This window comes from Drosophila innubila (assembly GCF_004354385.1).
Source record: "Drosophila innubila isolate TH190305 chromosome 3R unlocalized genomic scaffold, UK_Dinn_1.0 2_E_3R, whole genome shotgun sequence".
Taxonomy (NCBI): Eukaryota; Metazoa; Arthropoda; class Insecta; order Diptera; family Drosophilidae; genus Drosophila; species Drosophila innubila.
In genome coordinates this window covers 32,400,447-32,420,572 of record NW_022995380.1, presented here as the reverse complement: position 1 = coordinate 32,420,572, position 20,126 = coordinate 32,400,447, and the positions used below count along the sequence as shown (strand labels likewise).

General features: G+C 36.8%; 1 protein-coding gene across 2 annotated transcripts in view; it reads left to right on the top strand.

Annotated features, from left to right (window-relative positions):
• The window catches only part of LOC117792594, a 34,485-nt gene extending 26,265 nt beyond the window's left edge, over positions 1-8,220 (top strand). For both annotated transcript variants that reach the window (XM_034632796.1, XM_034632795.1), the window contains 4 exons: positions 1-136; positions 2,668-2,801; positions 6,668-6,950; positions 7,425-8,220. In XM_034632796.1, the coding sequence (XP_034488687.1) occupies positions 1-136; positions 2,668-2,801; positions 6,668-6,950; positions 7,425-7,723 (852 nt within the window). In that variant the 3' untranslated portion in view covers positions 7,724-8,220. The remainder of the gene's footprint in view (positions 137-2,667; positions 2,802-6,667; positions 6,951-7,424) is intronic.
• The last annotated feature ends 11,906 nt before the right edge of the window (positions 8,221-20,126 follow it).

Here is a 20,126-nt window from a genome sequence, read left to right as displayed (position 1 = left end):
GTAACCAGCTCAAATGCCACCCAAGTTCTCATACGCAATGTGGGCTTTGGCCTTTCTGGCAACTTTTCATGTGAAGTTACCGCCGATGCACCGCTTTTTTCTACAGCTACTGCGCTGGGCACAATGCAGGTTGTTGGTAAGTGAATATTCATAATTGAGGGTACTTTAAAGTGAGTCCATGTCGGACATATTTTCTATTGAATCCATCAGTTGGTTATAAACGATTGTCAGATATTTTATCATGTATAGTTATATTATCAAATGATGTTCAATTTTCTTAAAAATTTCCAAAGGCACTTGTCTATGTCTTAATTAAGTACCAATATTTGTGGCGAATCACATAGCTAAAACTTTTTTCCAAGCTTAAAATAATTTTCCGAAGTCGCCAAGGCTAAAACAGATGTGTTTTCAAACTTTTGTGGACAAGCAACTTGTGTTTGAATTTGCGCCATTCACAAATCATTTCGTTTGACAGATATACTTCATTTAGATTTTATTTCCGAAAGATTATTATGTTTTTGATGTCTGGCTTATTTGCCTATTCTACGATTCTGCTACGTCACAGAATTAGACATCTAATATGTAAGCAAAAGTCATAGTAAATAAAAAATCATAGTTACATAACTAACCCTTAAATGGATTGATAACATTCAGATTGCATTAAATGGTTGTATTACGCTACTCAGTCAGTCATTTATGTTTAGCTTACAGTGCGTATGAGTGATATTAGTACATATTATATGTATATCGCTTGCAAATCAGTTAATCTTTTTATTCGTCTGACATTAAATATTCAAGATATTCGCTCTAACAGCTCGATTCTGAACTAACTGATTTGTATGCCAATTATCGTATATATGTGTATGTATGCATGCATTTAGGTATGATTCAGCATTTGGTTCGTTGAGGTTGATAGGGTGGTTGGGTCGGCTATCAGCATTAAACATTAAGACGGCGCGTCTGGCGTGTTCTAGCTGCCTTTATTAAATGGCCATTACCTCAACATGTAACCAGTCAGACAGCCAAACTGTCAGACCATCAGACCGTCTGGTCTCTCGCTGCGAGCTCAATACATTTAACACCGCATTTGGCTCGGTTAATTGGCCGCTTTTGCTAAACTGGCGTCAGGGGATTAAAGCTTTGATCAAGCATTCGCTTTAAATTTGAGGCGAGGCATTTCAAGGACGATACTTGTGCGCTGTACTGTGCTGCCTTGGATATTCCTGTTTCATTAAATGCTGCGGTGTTTAATTGGTTACTTCTATGACTCTCACAGACATAAATACATCAATTTAAGATAAGCCATTGCGATGGCACAAGTATGTTTCACAATTTTGAAGTTAAGTATACACGCAATAACATAGATGAAGGGCACAAAATTATCTTGGGTACTTAATGCACCGATTGGTCAAACACAGTCTATGTATATAAAAGTCTTTGTCCTGACTCACTGACTGATCATTGAAATTCAAATTCAAGGTCAAATTACTTAGTATAAAAAACTTTGTTGGTTTTAGAGCAATCTCAACCAAACTTTTAAATTGTAGATTTTTTATTTTATTTATATATTACATCCTAACCAAATTTGGTCAAAGGATTACTTTATCTTATAGCTGCCATAGAAACAATCAAATGCAAATTAACCATTAGTACGAAAAAACTTGTTGTTTCTTAAGATCGCGTAACTAAACTGCCAGCGAATACAATAATAATAAAAATATACATTGAAGCAAGTATTTTAAGAATTTAATCGTGTGTTAATGAGCTTAAATGGCGTTTAGATTGCGAACCAAGACGTAAAGACAAAAGCGAAGGTGAATGTGAATATGGCGCATAAGTAATCAATTTGTCGTAGTGCCTTAATGAAAAGAGGCGGTAACATTTGTTGTCAGTTTCAGACCAAGTTATGCTAATTCATGGATTTATTAAGTCACAATGCCAGTCGGCATTTGGGCGCAACAAGAAACCAAAAAGCCAGAGCACACACTCGAACCTAAGGGAAAGTTTGTATATATGTAGTTGGTCAACATTTGCAGGGCTTAAGCCTTAACAACTTAATGACACAGGTCAAGCAACGATCCCCACTGTGAAGTGAAAGTGTAAAGTAGGCTGGTCAGCTGCTAAATTAAACTTGAAACTTGTCCCCACTACTGACCCTCATTAAGAAGAACCTTTTGACGTTGAACTGACGCAGAACTGCAAAGCTATGCAATGGCAGCTAAACGTTAACAAAGAAGGTCAAATCGTGGATAGCCGCAACAGCCAAAGAAGTAGTTGGATTTAATAGTCTAAGCCAGTTGAATTGCGTATGCAAGGATTAGAAAATGAGTTGCCTTGAGCTATGCCGTAGATGAGGACGGTGATGGGAACGGGGACGGGGTAGGAGCAAACATCTCTCAAGTTGCCCCTTTTTCATGGAAATTACTTTCTTCATTAGATTCTTTGTTACTGTTGCTGTTGCTTTCGTTTTCGCTTTTGACTTTGTTCTTGGTTGACTTAATTAAAAGTTGAGCGTAGTCCTGACGGTCGACGTTGTTGGTTGAGGGATTGAAGGACTGAAATCTTAGTAGCCATGCCGCATTGCGTATTCGCCTATTAATATTTTGATAACTGCTTAAACTTAACCTCTATTGACTGATTCTGTATATTATTTTTCTGTTTTTACAGAGCTGCCGGACAAGCGTCCTCAGTTATACACGGAGCATACGCGTTATGAGCCCGGCGATGTCCTGCGTGCTAATTGCAGCACACCCCCTTCACGTCCACGCGCAGAGCTCCAGTTTACAATCAACAATATGGTGGTAAGTGACGATATTGCATAAGCTATGATTTTAGCAAATTGACTATGTTTAAAAAAGTGTTCAAGATACCGCGAAGCATCATGTAGAAGCTCAAATAATTTTAAAACTTTTTATAGCTCCCCTATTTTCTCTGCTTCCAAATACTTATCGCTTTTCATGGGCGTATGCGCAATTTTACTCATTTTGTTTCTCTAAAAACAAACTTGTGACCAAAGCATATATAATAAGTACCATCTTTTTTATCAGGAGGGTCGGATCCCTCATTGCTTTGTGCAATCTGACGCTTGGACTGAATGTCCTGTTCTCTTTCAATGCCCCTCGTTGACATTGCAACAGTGCTTTATTTTAAAATTTTATGAATTTGCATGCCACATACATTCTGACATTATGCTCGCCCCTGTTTTATAAGATCTGAATATGGAATAGGCTTACCTTGATTAAATACTAAATAGTGTACGTACATCTACTGATTAATTAAAGTTTATTTCCTGCACATAGATGTATTGTATTTAATCTGTGAAATCCTATTATATTTTCATTTAAAATAAAAAGCCGCATAGGTCCTTCTGATAGAGGGAACCGACGTATGGTAAACTTCAACCTGACTTTTTGTAGTTACCCTCAGGCATTTTGAAGGTGTTGTCATGCCTTTGTAAATGGTTGCAACATTCAAGAAGCTCGTGAGCAAGTGTACATTAAACATGATAAATGAATTCAAATCGTTTGCACCGCAATAACTAGAAATGGCAGCTTCTCCAAATAGCAGCAGCCAGAATAACTGGAAATAACAATAACAACCCGTTGTTGCCCGGAATTGAAATAATAGGTTATCAGCAATGCCAAGTCAGACGCAAGAGCTTTTGGCAAGTGCCAATGCCAACGTGTAGGATATGCAAGTGGCAACAAGCCCCAAGTCCCAAGCAAATGTGGCAGACGTTGACTAAAATTGAGTAGAAAACGATACCGCAGGAGGAAGATATATTGCAATTACCGATCACAGGAAACAAATGAATATTTCATGCTGTGCAAATCAACATGAGGCAGAAGAAGAAATACTCGAAGGAGAGACGCACATTCTATACTCGTACTCATACCGTATCTAGGACATGTAAGGAACGGTGGTTAAACTTTGAAAAAAGGTACTATTCCAAGGAGCAGTCGAAGCGGCATCTGGAACCTGAGCAGAACTTTATGTTGACAAAGTTTTTGCGGTAAAAAGCCACATCAGTAATTTGGAAAGCACACACAAATACTCCAACTCATACCCTCACTCCCAGTTTCAGTCCTATACCCTTGCCGTGACATATGTGTCCTGGGATAGGGCTGCTGCGGCTCCGTCTCCATCTTCGTCTCCATCTTCGTTCTCGTTTTCGGCTGGCTGCTTCCGTCAGACCAGACATTAATCATTTGGCATGTAAATTGCCAATTAATAACTGCTGCATGTCATTTGGCTTGAAAATGTGGAGATGTTGTGTAGAGCGTTGTGTAGAGAGGCCAACGAACCTAACTATAACGTAACATAGTATACGAGAATTCGTAAGCATTGCCAATTTCTAGGCGCATTTGCAATGACCCATTAATGAAGACAAATAGCACTTGAGCCCTGTTAAATTTAGCGGAAAATTGAAAAAAGCTTCTCTTCTCGGTGAGTTTTTCTCATCTGCCAGCTTTCTGGCGCAAAAGTTTTTGGCAACATCCCGAAGATATTGCAGTGCCATCCAGAATTTATTTGTTATCGATACGCTTGCAATGTATTGTGTTCAGAAAAACGACAAATTGCAAATATCATCAGCAAGGCATATAAAATCTAGTAGTTGCATATGTTTGAATGTGTTTCATTGTGCACATAAATATATTAATACCTATGTGCAGTTCAATCTGTGGTTTATTCTGTTTTTTTTGATTGGATTAAATTGATAAAATCAACAGTCAAAGTCAATTAGGAGAATATCACTGTGGACGGCAGTTCGCGCTAGTGACGAAAGCAGCACGAAGTGTGCGAAAGGCGAGTAGCAATATATACAGCTAATTTGGAAAATTTCCTATGACTGTCCGATCAGAACGAGTTATATACCGATCGGAAGGTTTAGTCCAAACTTCCAAAATGGCGTACTTAAACTTTTGCTAACTCACCTGGTTAATGAGATATGGGAGTGTAGGTGGGAGGGGAAAAATTTAAATGATTGCAGCTAATGGGGCTAAAAACTGTTATCACGCAAAACTATTAAACTGAATTTTGTTTGTCTCAAAATTGGATATCAGATATTTTAAGGCTAGATATTGCTTTTGTCACTGGACTTTTACCTCGTGTAGAGGTTTTTTTTGTGTCTGTAAAGCTTCACGGGAGCTTTCATATTCAAAAAACTTCTCCCAGATACTTGTTTTTACTCATAATCAGATAATTGATAATATATCGACTTAATTTGGTATATATTACATACTTTTTTATGTCAGCAAGCTCTTGTAATGCGTTACAAAATTCGAGACACTTTGTATCCTCGCAAAGGCAAAAAAACTTTTAGAACGTATAAATCCTGTCTCATACCCTGGCAGTTGCATACATTCCCAGGGATGACGTCGGCTACAATTTTACAGTAAACTGCACTAAATAACTGCCATTAAGCATAAAAGCAGTTCTCGCATGAAAGAACTGCTGGCTGCAACTTCAAGTATCTTTAAGCTGGCGCAAATAAAGTGGACTTACGAAGAATACACTTAGCACATTTATAGGCACAGACACAGACACAGCCGTACATGGACAAATATTTACACACACACAGCCACACACAAGCAGACTCACACAATACTAAAATTGAAATAAACATGGACTCGGACACGCATTGAAGGCTCTAATTGAAATACAATTCAAATTAAAGGATAAGATGCCCCGCGTCCATGACGTGTAAGCTGGTCGAAAAACAAGCAAAACTTTCATTAATTTGTCGTCGGTCTTTTCATCGTCGTGCCCATCTCGCCATCCGTTACCATCTAGTACTGATTTTACCATTCAAAAGTAAGCAGTGAGTTCACTAACGATACGTTATGCAATTTTGTAAAGGAAGTAATGCAATTAAGCAGTTAATTAGTTGCTGGTTTGTTGTGGATTTTGGTGAATTCACTGGTGATTGGTAATGCAGAACATTACCGCCAATGACATTCCCATGTTAAATTCACCAATGAATTCACTGGTCATTCGTAATAAAGAAGGTGTTAAGTTATTACCGTCAATAAAATACCAATTTTAAATTCACCAATGAGGTCATTTGACGCTAGCCAATGGTGGTGAGTCACCAGTGAGCCGTTCTAAAGGGTTGCGACTAATGTGCACAATTGTAAGAAGCTTTTTACTTGGGATTTTTCTTGGGTTGTTCTTTGAGACGAGTCGCCTGCTTCTGCTCCTGCTTTTTGCTGCATTACATTAACACAGATAAAGTTCCTTGATACATAATTTCCATGCATACTGAAATGGCCACCAGGCTGAGCAGCCTGGATATTCTGCACATGTGGCAGAGCCTGTATCTGTATGTGTGTGTCTGTGTCTGCGTCTTCAGCACTGTGTGCCAACTTGCAAAAGGCGACAAGATGTTAGCTGGCAAAACTTTTTCCTTGTCCGAGCAAACAAAAGTGGTACGAGCACGCCGGGAACGGGTACGAGAACGAGTAAGGGTACGGGTAAACGTTGCCAAATGTTGTCGCTATCTTTGTTGTTGTCGTTGTCTGAGCGCCTTAAAATATGCAAATGCATTTGCAAGCGCTGAATAAACAGGCACAGCCCTCAAATTATACTACATCTATCTCTATATCTATCTTTATATCTATACAATGTTTTGTTTCCTTTCTTATGTGTCTCTTCTGTTTTTTTGTAGATCTTAAGTTCGGAGTCTCAGTTTATTCGAACAATTGATAATCTGATTGCATCACGCATTTCGCTGAAGCTGCAGTTACAGGGTGTGCATTTCTCCAGCGTCAACCCTGCCATCTATAATGGCGGTTATGGCATGAACTCAATATATAGCCATGGTGGACCCATATTTGTGCCTAATCCGGGGGGCTTGGTACTACGCTGCACCGCACAAGTTGGCGATTTATATCAGGAGTACAAAGAAATCGAATTGGGCACACCGCAAAAGGATCCGGTGCCCGCCAGAGGTATGTTTGCACCTATGATATATACTTGTACTCTGGCATCATTTCGATACGAGTATTTTAGTTATTGGAGGCTTTTAGTTATAGGTTTGGGAGTTTTTTATTTTTTTTTTCATTATTGGTTAGCAAACATCCGTTATATCGGTTTTGTAGTGTTTGCCGGGCTCTTGTATGTTTCGATTACGATATATTTTTTTTTAAAGTAAATCCTTTTAAAGAAATTTTTTTTTTTTAATTATAAATAAAACTCAAATTTAGATTAAACATGAATCGGTTATTTCGGTATGCATAGTTTCAGCTTTACAATAAAAAGTTTTGTTTTGGTTTCGGTTAATACCGATTAACGGTTACCGTTTAAATTCATGGTTTAATCCAATGATCCAGTCATATATATGCATTTTCACTTCCGTTTTTGTCATCACTTTCCTTATTGTTTGTTTCCTTTTGGGTGTCTTCTTGGTTTTCTTCCTGCTGCAGTTACGCACTCTTCCGGCTCAAGCATGAGAAACTTCTTCAGCACATATTTCTCCACATCGGCAGCACCACGGTGTCATGGCGGCGCCTTCCTGTCGCCATTGTATATGGCATTGGCTACAATAGCGTTTCTAATCAGTGGCCATGCCCGACTTGGCCATATGGACCGTCGTCTAGTTCACAGTTCACAGTTAACTTCCACTTCCACTGACGTCCAACGACCTATCGCACATTCCTTGTCTTCGGAGATTCTGCTTGATGACCTCAACAGTGTGGGGACAATTAGCTTCAGGCCTCGTTAGATAACAGTGTTGGCATTTTATTAATTAGTAATTACATTTAAATATACTTTGTATTCAAATAAAATTAAGAAAGTCTGTATATGTGTGTTTAACTTTAATTGGAGTTAATTACTTTTAATTCTAATCATGATTTGTGTTTAATTACCTCTACATTTTTAAATGTGGTGTCTATACTAGCGAGTTCAAAACGAAATTACTGTTAAGAACACATTTAAACTTAGCATAGTATATAGAAAACATGGATTTTAATGCATCCATTTCAATACAAAACCAAATTATAATATTACTTATTAAATGTGCAAACTAGCAAGAATCTAAAGATATGTGTTGATAATGAAATGATTTAAAGATATAAACCCAAATAACTGTAAAATATATTAAGCAAATTAATAATTAAATTGAATAGAAACTTGTGAAATAATCGCCTAGAAAGGGCATATTGTGAATGGTGGTGAAATTGAATAAAATAAAAATAAAAAAAACAGTGTTAATTTTAAGAATGCTAATATATTCATTGACGGTTTGTTATGTTTATAACAAATCTCAATACTGATATATAGTAGAGAATGTAAAATTCATTAGGTGGCAACAGTGATTCACTTTACAGCTTCTACAAGGACGAACACCCTCAGAGTAAAAGATGCATCGATCGCATGTATGTATATAAGAGTATAACTCAAGAAGTATACAAGTGTGGTATGATACCTAAGGTCTTTGGTGCTAGGCATCCAACAGTCGAGCACTCTCGACTGTAGCGTTCTTACTTTTTTCCGCTTTAAGCTTATTCAAGTTTGGGTCAAAAAACAACAAAATTTTGTAAGTAAGTCTTTATATTGGTAAAGGTTAATGCTTTGCACCACATTAATATATACCTGACAAAGGGTATGCTTTTTATAAATTAATTAATATCGTATAATATTAAAAAAAAATTTCGAGAGATTCTTTGGATGTCACATTTTATTTCGTATATAAAATATAAAGTTCTGTTTAATTATCGTTTAAGCATGATTAAACACGAAATGTTGCATTTTTGTATTTTTATTTTCATTGGCATTCTGCAATCTTTATCTGGGCGGATGAGTGAGAAATGCCAGCCGTGAAAACTGGCGAGTGGTGAGCGGAAAGTGGAGAGTGAAAAGTGGATAATCTGCGGGAAAAGTGTGATGGCCTGTTGATGCGTTATTAACGTGTGTATTAATTGTGCATGAATGCGTTGATTAATGCGAAGCGGACGTGAAAGACCAATACAGAGATCGCATTAAAGTTACTGCCAAACAATTTCGCAATAATTGCAAAAAAACTCTATTTCAGCGTCTCAAAAAATGCATTAAAATAATCGACTATCAGTCTTTTCTGAGACCATATTTTAATTTGAGTTGTCTTTTAAACATTACTATAAAACATTGAAAGATGCTTGATCTGAAAAACTGGTTAAATTACATCATTACACAAGAAGAAACCATATGAATCCCAATTTTTATTCAAACGAACTTTCAATTCATGATGATTTTACTGATGACTGTTTCTAAATTGTACATTATTACATTTGTCGATAATGTCACTATCCCAAATTACAAATTTCCAAACGTGTCTTTTGATGCGCGTAATTTAATTTGAAGTTTTTTAAGCGAACCTGCATAGAAGGGGTTATTAAATTAACATTTAGAGTTTCGGTCATAAAAGTTTCGTGTCCCTGCGCCATTTATGCAAAATGTTGGCTTATTGAATTTACACTTAGAAACTTTTATCAGGTCCTGGACAGGACTGGAGAGGACATCACAGGCCAGTCCAAGACAAGACAAGCGCCTCAAATGAATGCCCACCAACGATGTGATGATATAATTTCAAACTACAGCAAAGTTGTGACAGCATTCTGGTCAGTCATCCGTGTGTGTGTGTTGAGTACTATACAGAACTACACACAACACACTACACACAGCTACACTACACAACATATCCTGACACACGCGCACGCCTTCTTGTAATAAACTTCAAAAAATAATTTGGACAACTAAAACTTGACACTTTGCTAAGAAACTTTGTGTGGCCTGAGTGTTATACTTTTACGTTGTACTCCCAGACAAGTCTTTTCGAAGTGGGAAGTGGGCGGATGGGTGGAAGGGTGAAAGGGGGGCAGATGAGAAGTGAAAAGTGAAGTGGGATAGAGCAAGTGACAACTTAATTTAATTTGAGCACAAATTTCTAACTTGTGAGCTGGAAATGGTGTTGTTGTTATTGTGGTTGTTTGGGCAAAAATGACATAATGAATTATGTAGCAAAAAGCAAAGAATCACTCAAATGCTGTAAAGTTCGCACATAATCAAACTCGTCTTAAGATGAACGATTTCAATTGGAATTATCGGCTTATCTAATATCATATTTGAATTGGTTTTATTACACGTACTCTATGGTTTAAATTAATTCATACTATTAAGTATGTACGTAAGGATGATCAACTTATGAAAATCTCACAGTCAAAGACTCCACTGAGTTTGCTGCAGTACATTTAAGTTTTATAATTACAAATTATTACAAAAACCACAACTACAAAACATTTATTAACATGTTGCCAAATAATGTTTAAGTGACTGTTGCAATTTACTTAACATTCGAAATTTGTGGGAACTTAAGATGTAGCTTCGTATGCAGATTGTAGGATCCTGGATGGTGGCACAATTACTACAAATCAGAAAAAGAAAAAAAGAAGAACGAGAAAGTTGCACAAAGTTTACTTTAAGTAATTTGTATGCACTGCAATTGAAATTCTTTTGTGCTGCAAAATGAATTCTTTTGTTTGCATTTTGGCCCTGCAACAACTCTGTCCACTTTGCAGCAGTTGAAAGTTGTAAGTCCGGGCAAAGAAACCCAAGTAAAATAAGTATACAAATTTGCTTTTGTGTATGACTTTAAACTAATGAAGTGAAAGCAGTTCAAGAAGCCAGAGGCTAAAATAATAATATAAATCAAACACAGGAAAAAAAATGCAAAACCCAAAAAAATGTTCTTTTATTCAGATAAAATATTTACTTTATTTTTAATTTGTCAATCCTTTTGTTAATTTATCTTTATTTTTCCTTAAATTATGTGAACAATTTTCTACATACTCAAATCTTCTTATATACATTAAACTCTGTGTCTTGACTTACTGACTAATTATTGCACAGCCCAGACGGAGGCTGAAATTTTCACACAATATAGCTAACATAGCTTTGTTAATTTTAGAGCTATCTCATTTGATATAAATTTTGTATATTTAAAGAATGAAAATTATTGTAAATTCGAGTAAATTGTGCATGGAGAGCGACAGAACCAAAATTAAATTTAAGATAATCATTAATAAGGCTCAACAAAGTCGCTAGTCGCAGTCAATTTGAGCTCGGCACATTGTCTTGGCCCAAATGACAATGTCCGCACGGCTAATGGTTGATGGCTGATGGCTTTGGCAGTAATACTTTTAGTTGGTAGTTGGTGTTGCCTTTTGCTGACACAGACTTTGAGCCAAGTCATTTTTCTGCGGTTTTAGTTGCGTTTAACAAATGCTGCGTGTTTTGTTTTGTTTTGTTTAAATGTAGCAGAGTTCTAAACAATATGGTTGACTTCATGTTTGGTTAGATGCCGACAACAGATCCTGTCGTCCGTTTCGTTACGTCACGGGCCAACTCACAGCTCACTTATTTGCAGCGTGGCACGATGAAAAGCTTTTAACATAATTAGTTTGAACTTGCTGACCACGTTCCGTTTTTGTTCGTTGGCCTGGTTAGTGTTGCGTTCAAGCACATTATTACAACAATTTTTCTGTTTTCCACAGGGGCTGAGGCATGATTGTAAGCTGCCCAGTACAATTTAATCACCGTAGTAGACAGTAGTTTTTTTAATAAACAACTCACACAAACATTTAATATAAACTTGTCGGGTTGGGCTATATAACTCTTTAAAATTCCAATGCAATTCAAACTGCTTACAAATAAGGGAGTGCAGAAGCTGAAATTAAAGTTAATAATCGCAATTTGTGGCTTATAGTGTGAGCAGGGAATTCGTAATAAGCTTAAGTTAGCTCTATCAATCAACAACAACAATCAACGACTACAATCGGCACCATTATGAAGAAATGTAACATTAGTTTGTCGAGTTTGGAAAATTTGAGTAAAAAGTTACGTGATTGGGAAACTTTGTATGCTTTTGAATTGCGGCAAATAAGGAAAATTGGCAACTCCAAAGGCCTTGTAAATACGCCATCAGCAATCTTTGAGTTGATTTTAATTTTGTAAATATCGTAAATTTAGTACATAAATTAAATATCAAACAAATATCAAAGGCTTAATATCGCTGGGTCACTCTTCGACTTACGACTTACGACTTCTGTGCGTGCTTTCACCATTTTATTGCTTTTCAATCCTTTTTTTTTTGGTACGAGCACATAAACATTTTATTAGTTGCCACATGTTTACCCGAGACCCAAACCCAAACCCACAAATCCCGGCACACATATGAGAGGATATGTTAAACATTGATTTGGGGAAATATACGACTCGATAACTTGATGACTTTGAATGGCATAATATTTATAAAACTATACCCTTTCGATAGCATCGCTACGAAGAGATTATGAAATATTGTTTTGGAGAACACAAAATTCATAAACCAAAGAAATCTTCATAATAGCATAAAAAATTACTCGCATTTTTCTTGTTAATTAACCATCTTTCAGAAACTCTATTCGATATTGGCTGCCGTGAGCATATATTTATGAAAATACTATTTAATCAACTGACAGACCAGGTGTGGTCTCTTTGACAAGGACAACGTGGGACAAGCAAACGTAAGTATGGCCTTGACAAACATTAATAACAGTCAGTTGGCAAATATTGCCGGTTTGACTTAAAATTGCCAGTATTGCCAACCATTTGGATTGCATATTCTAATGAGATTTCATTAATAATTTCAGTTTCCTGACTGCCTCAGATGAACAATGAAATGTTAATTAAACAATGCATTTGCATAAACATTTTAAATATCCAAATCTTAAAAACATGCGTTCGGCTTAAAGATTTTGGCCAATGGCAGTCTTTTAAGAACCAGAACCTGGCGTAAACATTTCTAGACAGGAGGTCAGACAGACGACTTCAGTCAAGTTGAGCAGCCAAAGGCCGGTAGGGACGGCAGCGGTAGTACATACTCGTACTACAGAGAGTTCGCATTCAGTCAAGCCACCCTCTTGCCTTGACGGCTGCTAGTTGACTAAGTGACCTTTGTGAACTCTAAAATGCACTACCTGGCTCAGCTGCAACCTCTTCGTCTTCCATTTTCCATCCCAATCCCCATCTCCATTCCCAACCGTGTGGCACTCAGGCCGAGGCATGCAATTTTAAATGTAGTTTTCTGCTGCTATTGCTACGAGTACAGAGTGGAGATCTCGTGTCGCCTGTCACCTTTAAATAATGTCCCAGGATGACTTGCAACACAAATCGCATGTGAAAAGTGCTTCACACATGAAGTGTTTTTGGAATTTTTACGTTTTTCGGATTATGATCACATACACAAACCACTCGTCACATTCAGTACCACTTACACAAATCACACACACGCGCGCGCACACACTCACACACACACATACTGCCCGAGGCACGCCTACATTGCACGCCACTTTCATGTTGTGGGTCCGACCATCAGGTGGACAGACAAATACGTATACTGTCCGTCTGTTTTAACTACGAGTATAAGAGCTAAAAACTTGAAACTTGGTATATAGGCTCCTGGATAAAGTTTGTTTTTATTTTTGGATCAAACGTCTATAATGTATAGCTTCCATAGATAACCATTACTACTTGTTATATATTCATGTGCATTAATCCGCCATTCGTATGTATATTTTTATATATTTGGTAGGTTGCAGGATTCTGTTTTGTTGTCACCAAGAAAGTCAGGTAAACAAAATTATAACAGTGAAAGTTTGTGTTTTAACATAATACGCATACTTTGTTGCTGTAGTTGTTGCTGCCAATGTTACCTCTCTCACGTTTTGTTCTCCCGTATAGTGATAAACATTTAAATCAAGGTCGTGTCACATTGTACGCTTTTCGGTAAACAGTACCGGATATGAGCTTGCATTTAGAATTAACAGTGGCGTTGTATCATTTAAGGTAAATGTAAAAGTAAGAAATCAAGGAAAATTCCAAACTCCAAAATCGCCAAAATGAAAGCTAAAATACTTTATTTCACCTGTAAAATGTTACCTGAGTACTTTAGAAAAAAATTTTAAAGGTACGCCTAAAAGCCCTCAAACAAACCTTTCCAATGATATATGGAACATTGTAGCTTCTATGGTTTGGAAACTGTTGTTTAATTTTAGCGGGATTTTGCGTTTTCCCGCTAATCTAGCGGTTTTTTCGAATAGTCGTAGAACAAACATTTCTAGATTTTTTAAATGGAATAGATCCCCATCATTACATCTTAGCATTTTTAGCGCTTTGATACAAACAGACAAACTAACTGACAAACATTTCATTTTGAGAAGTTCACTAAAAATTTTAAATTTATATAACTTTTTAACCAGTTATCGGATTTGAGTGATCAAGGTATCAATCGACCCGTATTTTTAATACGAATTTTTAAAAATAAAAAATTTAACCAAAAGGGCTCAACAGCCCTATTAGCTGCAATCATTGAAATTTTTGCCCTTCCACTTGCACCCCCGTATCTCATGACCCAGGTGAATTAGAAAAAGTTTTAGTATGTCATTTTGTAAGTTAGGACTAAACCTTTCGATCGATATACAACTCGATCTGATCGGACAGCCATAGCAAATTTTTCAAATTAGCTGTATATATTGCTAGTCGTCTTTCGCACCCTTCGTGTTGCTTTCGTCACTAGCGCGAACTGCCGTCTGCAGTGATTGAGTGCATTTTTGACAGGCTTTAACGAAATTTCAACATCGCTGCTTACGTCATTAAATTTTTTTCAATTGATTCTGTGAAGGCATACGAAAAGCAATGACTATTTGTTCTGTATCTGTATTTTTGCAGGTCTATGAAGAACGCTCGCCCACAATCTACAAGTGCACGAACTCAGTCAAAACACAACCTGCTCACCTCGATCCGTCGTCAATACGCGTATTTCTCATTGAATTCATTATTTATCATTTAAGATAGGTAAATGTACCGAACTTTTTATCTACATTACATTACACTACATTTTATCAATAAATAAATAAATAAAAAATAAACAAAAATAACTCTTGTTTGGCTAATCTTGGCGCATTTTGCCAGGACATGTGTCGTTAGGTTCGTCAGGATGAACTCTTTCGATTGGCATCAAAAAATTGGGGAGTCATCGAAGGGTATTTTTTTCTTAATCAAAACCCACCCATCTCTCTGAATTAAAATGATACCACCAAATTATACGGGGTAAAAAATTATGTTTTATTGCTCTTATTATGTATCGAACAATTTTTAATAATTTTAAGTTTAGTTCATGTACCCTATTTTGGTTGCATGCTTTTGATGAAATTTCATATATTAATTTCACAGGCATATATAGGACATGAGCATATGACGCCAGTATCATCTGTTACCCACACTAATCTGTAAGTAACTAATAATAAAAAAAAAAAGACACTGTACACAGATAGCATTTATCTGATAAAAGTGACGAAAGTCCTTACAGGAGCGGAAATAAAACCATTTCATTTGAGAAAATAGGCGATAGCTCAAAAGTCATTTAAAGAATCTTTCTGAGACTAGTGCCAAGCGATAACATGGACTGATAACAATGGCAATTCGCTTGAAAACCGAATCAATTTTAGTTAACTTATGAAGGTTTTAAATAAATACGTAACGTCTCAGAATCAAATGTAAGTAGTTTTATATTAATGACGATATATGAAGTTGACTGTAAAATTGGCTATGGAAAAAATCAATGGCATGCCATATAATATTTTATTTTGATAAATTGCCATTTTTAGTACCTTTGGTACTAAATCTTAAAATTTATTTATGGTTTGAAAACTTGTATTTTCATTTTCAGTAATGCAAGCTAAATATACCTTGGCACTTAAATGCGAGTGTCATCGAATCTGCTATGTTAGCTTTAATTACAACTGTCACAAATTGATCCTGCTAGACCTTTAAACCAGACAATTTGTTAGTTGCTCTCATCATTTAAGTGATTTCCTATTGATTTTGATTAGCCATCAGATTTAGGCAAGTATGAGTAGCATAAGCAGATGTTGTAGCTGATATACTGATAGAGCACGACAACAGCAACTTCACTTCCGCCTTTCTTGAGCTCACCGCGGAAACTCTCGCATTCAAAAACTGTGAAGTAAATGTTTTTAGCAAGCCTAAGAATATTGCATAGATATATTATAATTGTATGATAGATATTATACGCCTGAGAAGTCTAAGTTAGCATCTCAACTAGAATGCCATTCAATGAATAAATTGCATGAAATAAAATTATAATGTAATCCTCTTTAACACTGGTGTAATGCAATATATTTTATTTTAAGACACTGTAATTAAAAAATATTGTTAAATCTACTCATTCTCAAACAAATTCCTAGAATGACTTTATATTTAAATTAATGTTTTGACTTTATCTACTCGTGTTTAAAAAAATTAATGATTTAATTACGTATTTTACTCCGTAAAACTCAAATTTGTTAATAGTACTGCTGTTATTGCCGTTTATCGACCGATTATAAAGGGTATTATTTCCTTGGAGTCTGCCTGGGGTGTAAAAAGTTGTTTTAATTGAATGCAGTTGCAGCTGGTGTCAATTCTCAGTTCTCGGATGGGCTGACTGCCAAAGGTATCACCCACCGCAATGCATATTTGAAGGGCTTTTAAATGCAGATTGAGAATCGCCATTTTAACTGACTCTGTAATTGATTGTCACGGACCGCGCCCATTGTAATTTCAGCTTGGTCGACAGTCAACTTCTCTTTAAGTTAGTCTTAACCAATTTCAATCGTTCACTTAAAATGGGACTGCTCTTGTATCAAGCAACCAGAATGTAATAATAGCAAATTAATAATGGATAAAGAATGGAAGAGGGTATTATCAAGTCGAACCATTTTGAGCAATTGTCACTTGTTCTATTTAAAATAGCTGAAAAGTTAGTTTTAAGTAGCACCGACCAAAAGGGATCAACAAAAGGGAGACGGGATGAAGGACAGTTGAGACTTTGTTATTTTTGCAACTGTCGTTGTTCATTTGCTTTTGCACTTTTTTGTGGCGTTTGGCATGTAAATTAAATTGAAAGTGGATATTGCGGCGTTTGTAGTCGGAATTTGTTTTGTTTTATTTTATTTTAAGTGAAATGGGAAATAAAATGCAATGCAGCGTTTTTTGCATTTCAAATGTCGAACAATAAGGAAAATTCAGTCTTTGCTGCGATTCTGAAACGCACTTAATGTGCGACAAGTTGTTGTTGTTGTTCAACTTTTTGCCATTACTTGTAAGCCGGACGGACAGTTTCAAGTAACACTAGCTGCCTGCAGCAAAGTGCCAAATCATTCATCAAAGCTTTCGTAGCCCAGTTTGCAGTTGTACCCACCCCATCGAGCATCAGCTCCCAAATGCCATCAAACATAATAATCAAACATCAGCAACATAACAAACGATCCGGGCAACCGAAATGTGGGTGCCTAGTCTCCTAGTCTCCCAGTCACTCACAGAAACCAAACCAAATAACATCAATTCCCCCATCAGTTGAATTTTTTACACTTTACGCTCTACTCGTACTCGTATGACTGGTCCTTTCCTGGACCTCTCCCTGGTCTTTCCACTGGTCCTCTCCCTGTTCCTCTCCCTGCTCCTGTGCCTGTTTCTGCTTGACTGTCTGGTCTTGGTTTAGCCTTTTTCTTGTGCACTGATATATTTCTGAGCAGGACCGTTGACCTGCCCAGCGCCAACAAGAAAATGTTTTCACTCAAAAGCAAATGTAATAAAAAAGGCAATTTATCAGCATAAAATATTATATGGCATGCCATTGAGTTAGCTCATATTTTTTTCTGCCTTCGTCGCCGACCCGCCCCCCCTTCTTCGAACTCCCATACTCTCCCCTTTAACCAATTTGCGCCTTTCGATAGCACTCTTAACATTTAAATTTGAAGCCGCAAATGTTATTGCTGAGAAACCACACACATTATATGTACCATGCATTTATAAAATCTTGATGAGAACTTGTTTCTGTAGATTGAAAGCCGTGCAATTGCAGAAATCGCTCGAATTAGCGCCGCTTATCATCGAATGCCATCGATTCAGGATGAGGGACTTACAAACACGAGTACTCGTATTTGTCTCTGGCTGGGCCACTTCTGTTGTTGTTTTTGCTGTTTCCTGATGACTCACATTCTCGTGGGGCATACTGCCTCTTTCTATTACCTATTACCATTGCATGCACGCTCGTTGACATTATTTGCCAGTTGCTGCTTGTTGAGTTTACTGTACTATAGCGCACAAAAGCTGCTTTCTCGTTAGGCCTCTCTTGTTTGTCCCGCTTTCCCCTTGTGAAGCCCCCTTCCCTCCGCTCTTCCTTTCTGGTAACGGGAAATTCAGGGGTTATCATTATGCGTCGTATCCGTGAGAACGAGAAGCAAGCTCAGTTTCAGAATTAATAGAATTTAAAGCTGAACTACTTTAATAACTGCCTATGTATGTTTTTCTACTGTCCAAGTAGTTGCATTTTACCCCACTTCCAATGGGCACAGAGTGTAAACAGTAGATAATTTAATAAGAAATCTTCCTCAAAAGTACACGAAAACAGATTAGGTTTTACATGAATTAAGTTCTAGAAAAGTTGCCAAATTTAATATTCTAAAATTTCTATCGAATATCAATTGCTAGAAAGTGGCTTCAATTATTTGATTCTTTTTTGTTCCTTATGCAAAAATGAGATCCTCAACTGGTTGTAATGAGAGTCACGTATCTGAGCTTCTCATAATATTTAAAATACATAAAGTATTAGAAGTAGAGATACTAAATTGTGCCTTTGCAGAGGGAATTCGAATTTGTTCGTGTCTTAATTCATTAAAATGATAAACTTATATACCAATGAGTGGTAAAGATGAATCTACAAACGTATTTAAATTATTGAACTCTGAGCCCAACTTATTATCATGTGCAGAGAAGTTAAATCAACTAAAATGGAAATAATTGTGTACCGCCTCCACGCCAATAGAATGAAGGATCAGAGCAATTAGAATTCAGTCAACTGCCCAATGCTGAAAAAGCTCTCTATGGAAAGCAAAACACAACAAAAGGTAGTTCCTAAAGAGCAAACCAAACGAAACCAAACCCAGAGGAGAAAACAATGCAATTTTTGTGAAAATCCCACTTTGTGCTGGCATATAGCGGAGGTCTGCTCCAAAAAAGAACTCCCAGACGAAGGCAGGCAGTCACCAGACAGCCGGGTGGACATAATAGAGTCCAGTTCACTCCCGTTCCGTCAGTACTTCTCATTCCAACAATAGACTGCCTTAAACAGAAGAAAAATGCACAAAATCAAGTCGGAAACGCGATAAAAAAATTTCTAAAAGTGAGTTTGAAAGTAAATTAAATTATCACGGCGCGCCATGTAAGAAGTTGAAAAGAAGCGGGAATTGGGATGGGTATATGGTCGTGTGTTGTACGAGAAGTGATTCAATTTCAGTTGCAGTTTAAATGCCACTTTTAAGAAGCTGTAACGTTCGACACGCCAACTGAACTGTCTGCCTGTCTGTCTGTCTGTTAGTGTATCTATCGAACTGACTGCCAATTTTGCATATTGTGTGCCCTGTTTGCTCCACTTATCTCCTTCTCCAAATCATTGCCGAATGCACGCAAAAGAAACTGTCGAAATTCTAGTTAATTCCATTACACTTTTAAATTAGTTTGCCATTTTACGGTGTGTTTTGCACACCAGAGAGAAATTGCAATTTAGAATTAAGCCACAAATGAAAATTGTTCTTATTAGCCTCAGCAATATTTTCAAGTTGAATTTCTATTAGCATCAAATTCATTCACAGTACTTGTAAATGTCGTACACGAATTGCCATTATTAATAACAGAAATCAATATTAATAATAGATTATTAAATTTACCTAAATATTTAGTTAGCTGTTCCGAGACGGGTGCAATTCAACCGACAAACTGAGTGACTGAAAAAGATGAGACGCCCTCTTAGATCTTTCGTTTTGTTTTTATCGACAGTCAGCAAGAGGAACGTGACTAGCAAAATAAATGCTGGAAAAATGATAACGTAAATATTGCCATGACACCAAACGAAAACGGAAGTGAGTGGACATGAAGAAAGTCAAGGGAGTTATAGCTGGGCGAATCATCCGTGTTCTGCAGTTAGAATTCTAAAAATGTTAATAAATTGGCAATGGTCTAATTGAGTTATGCATATGTCAGCGATTTTT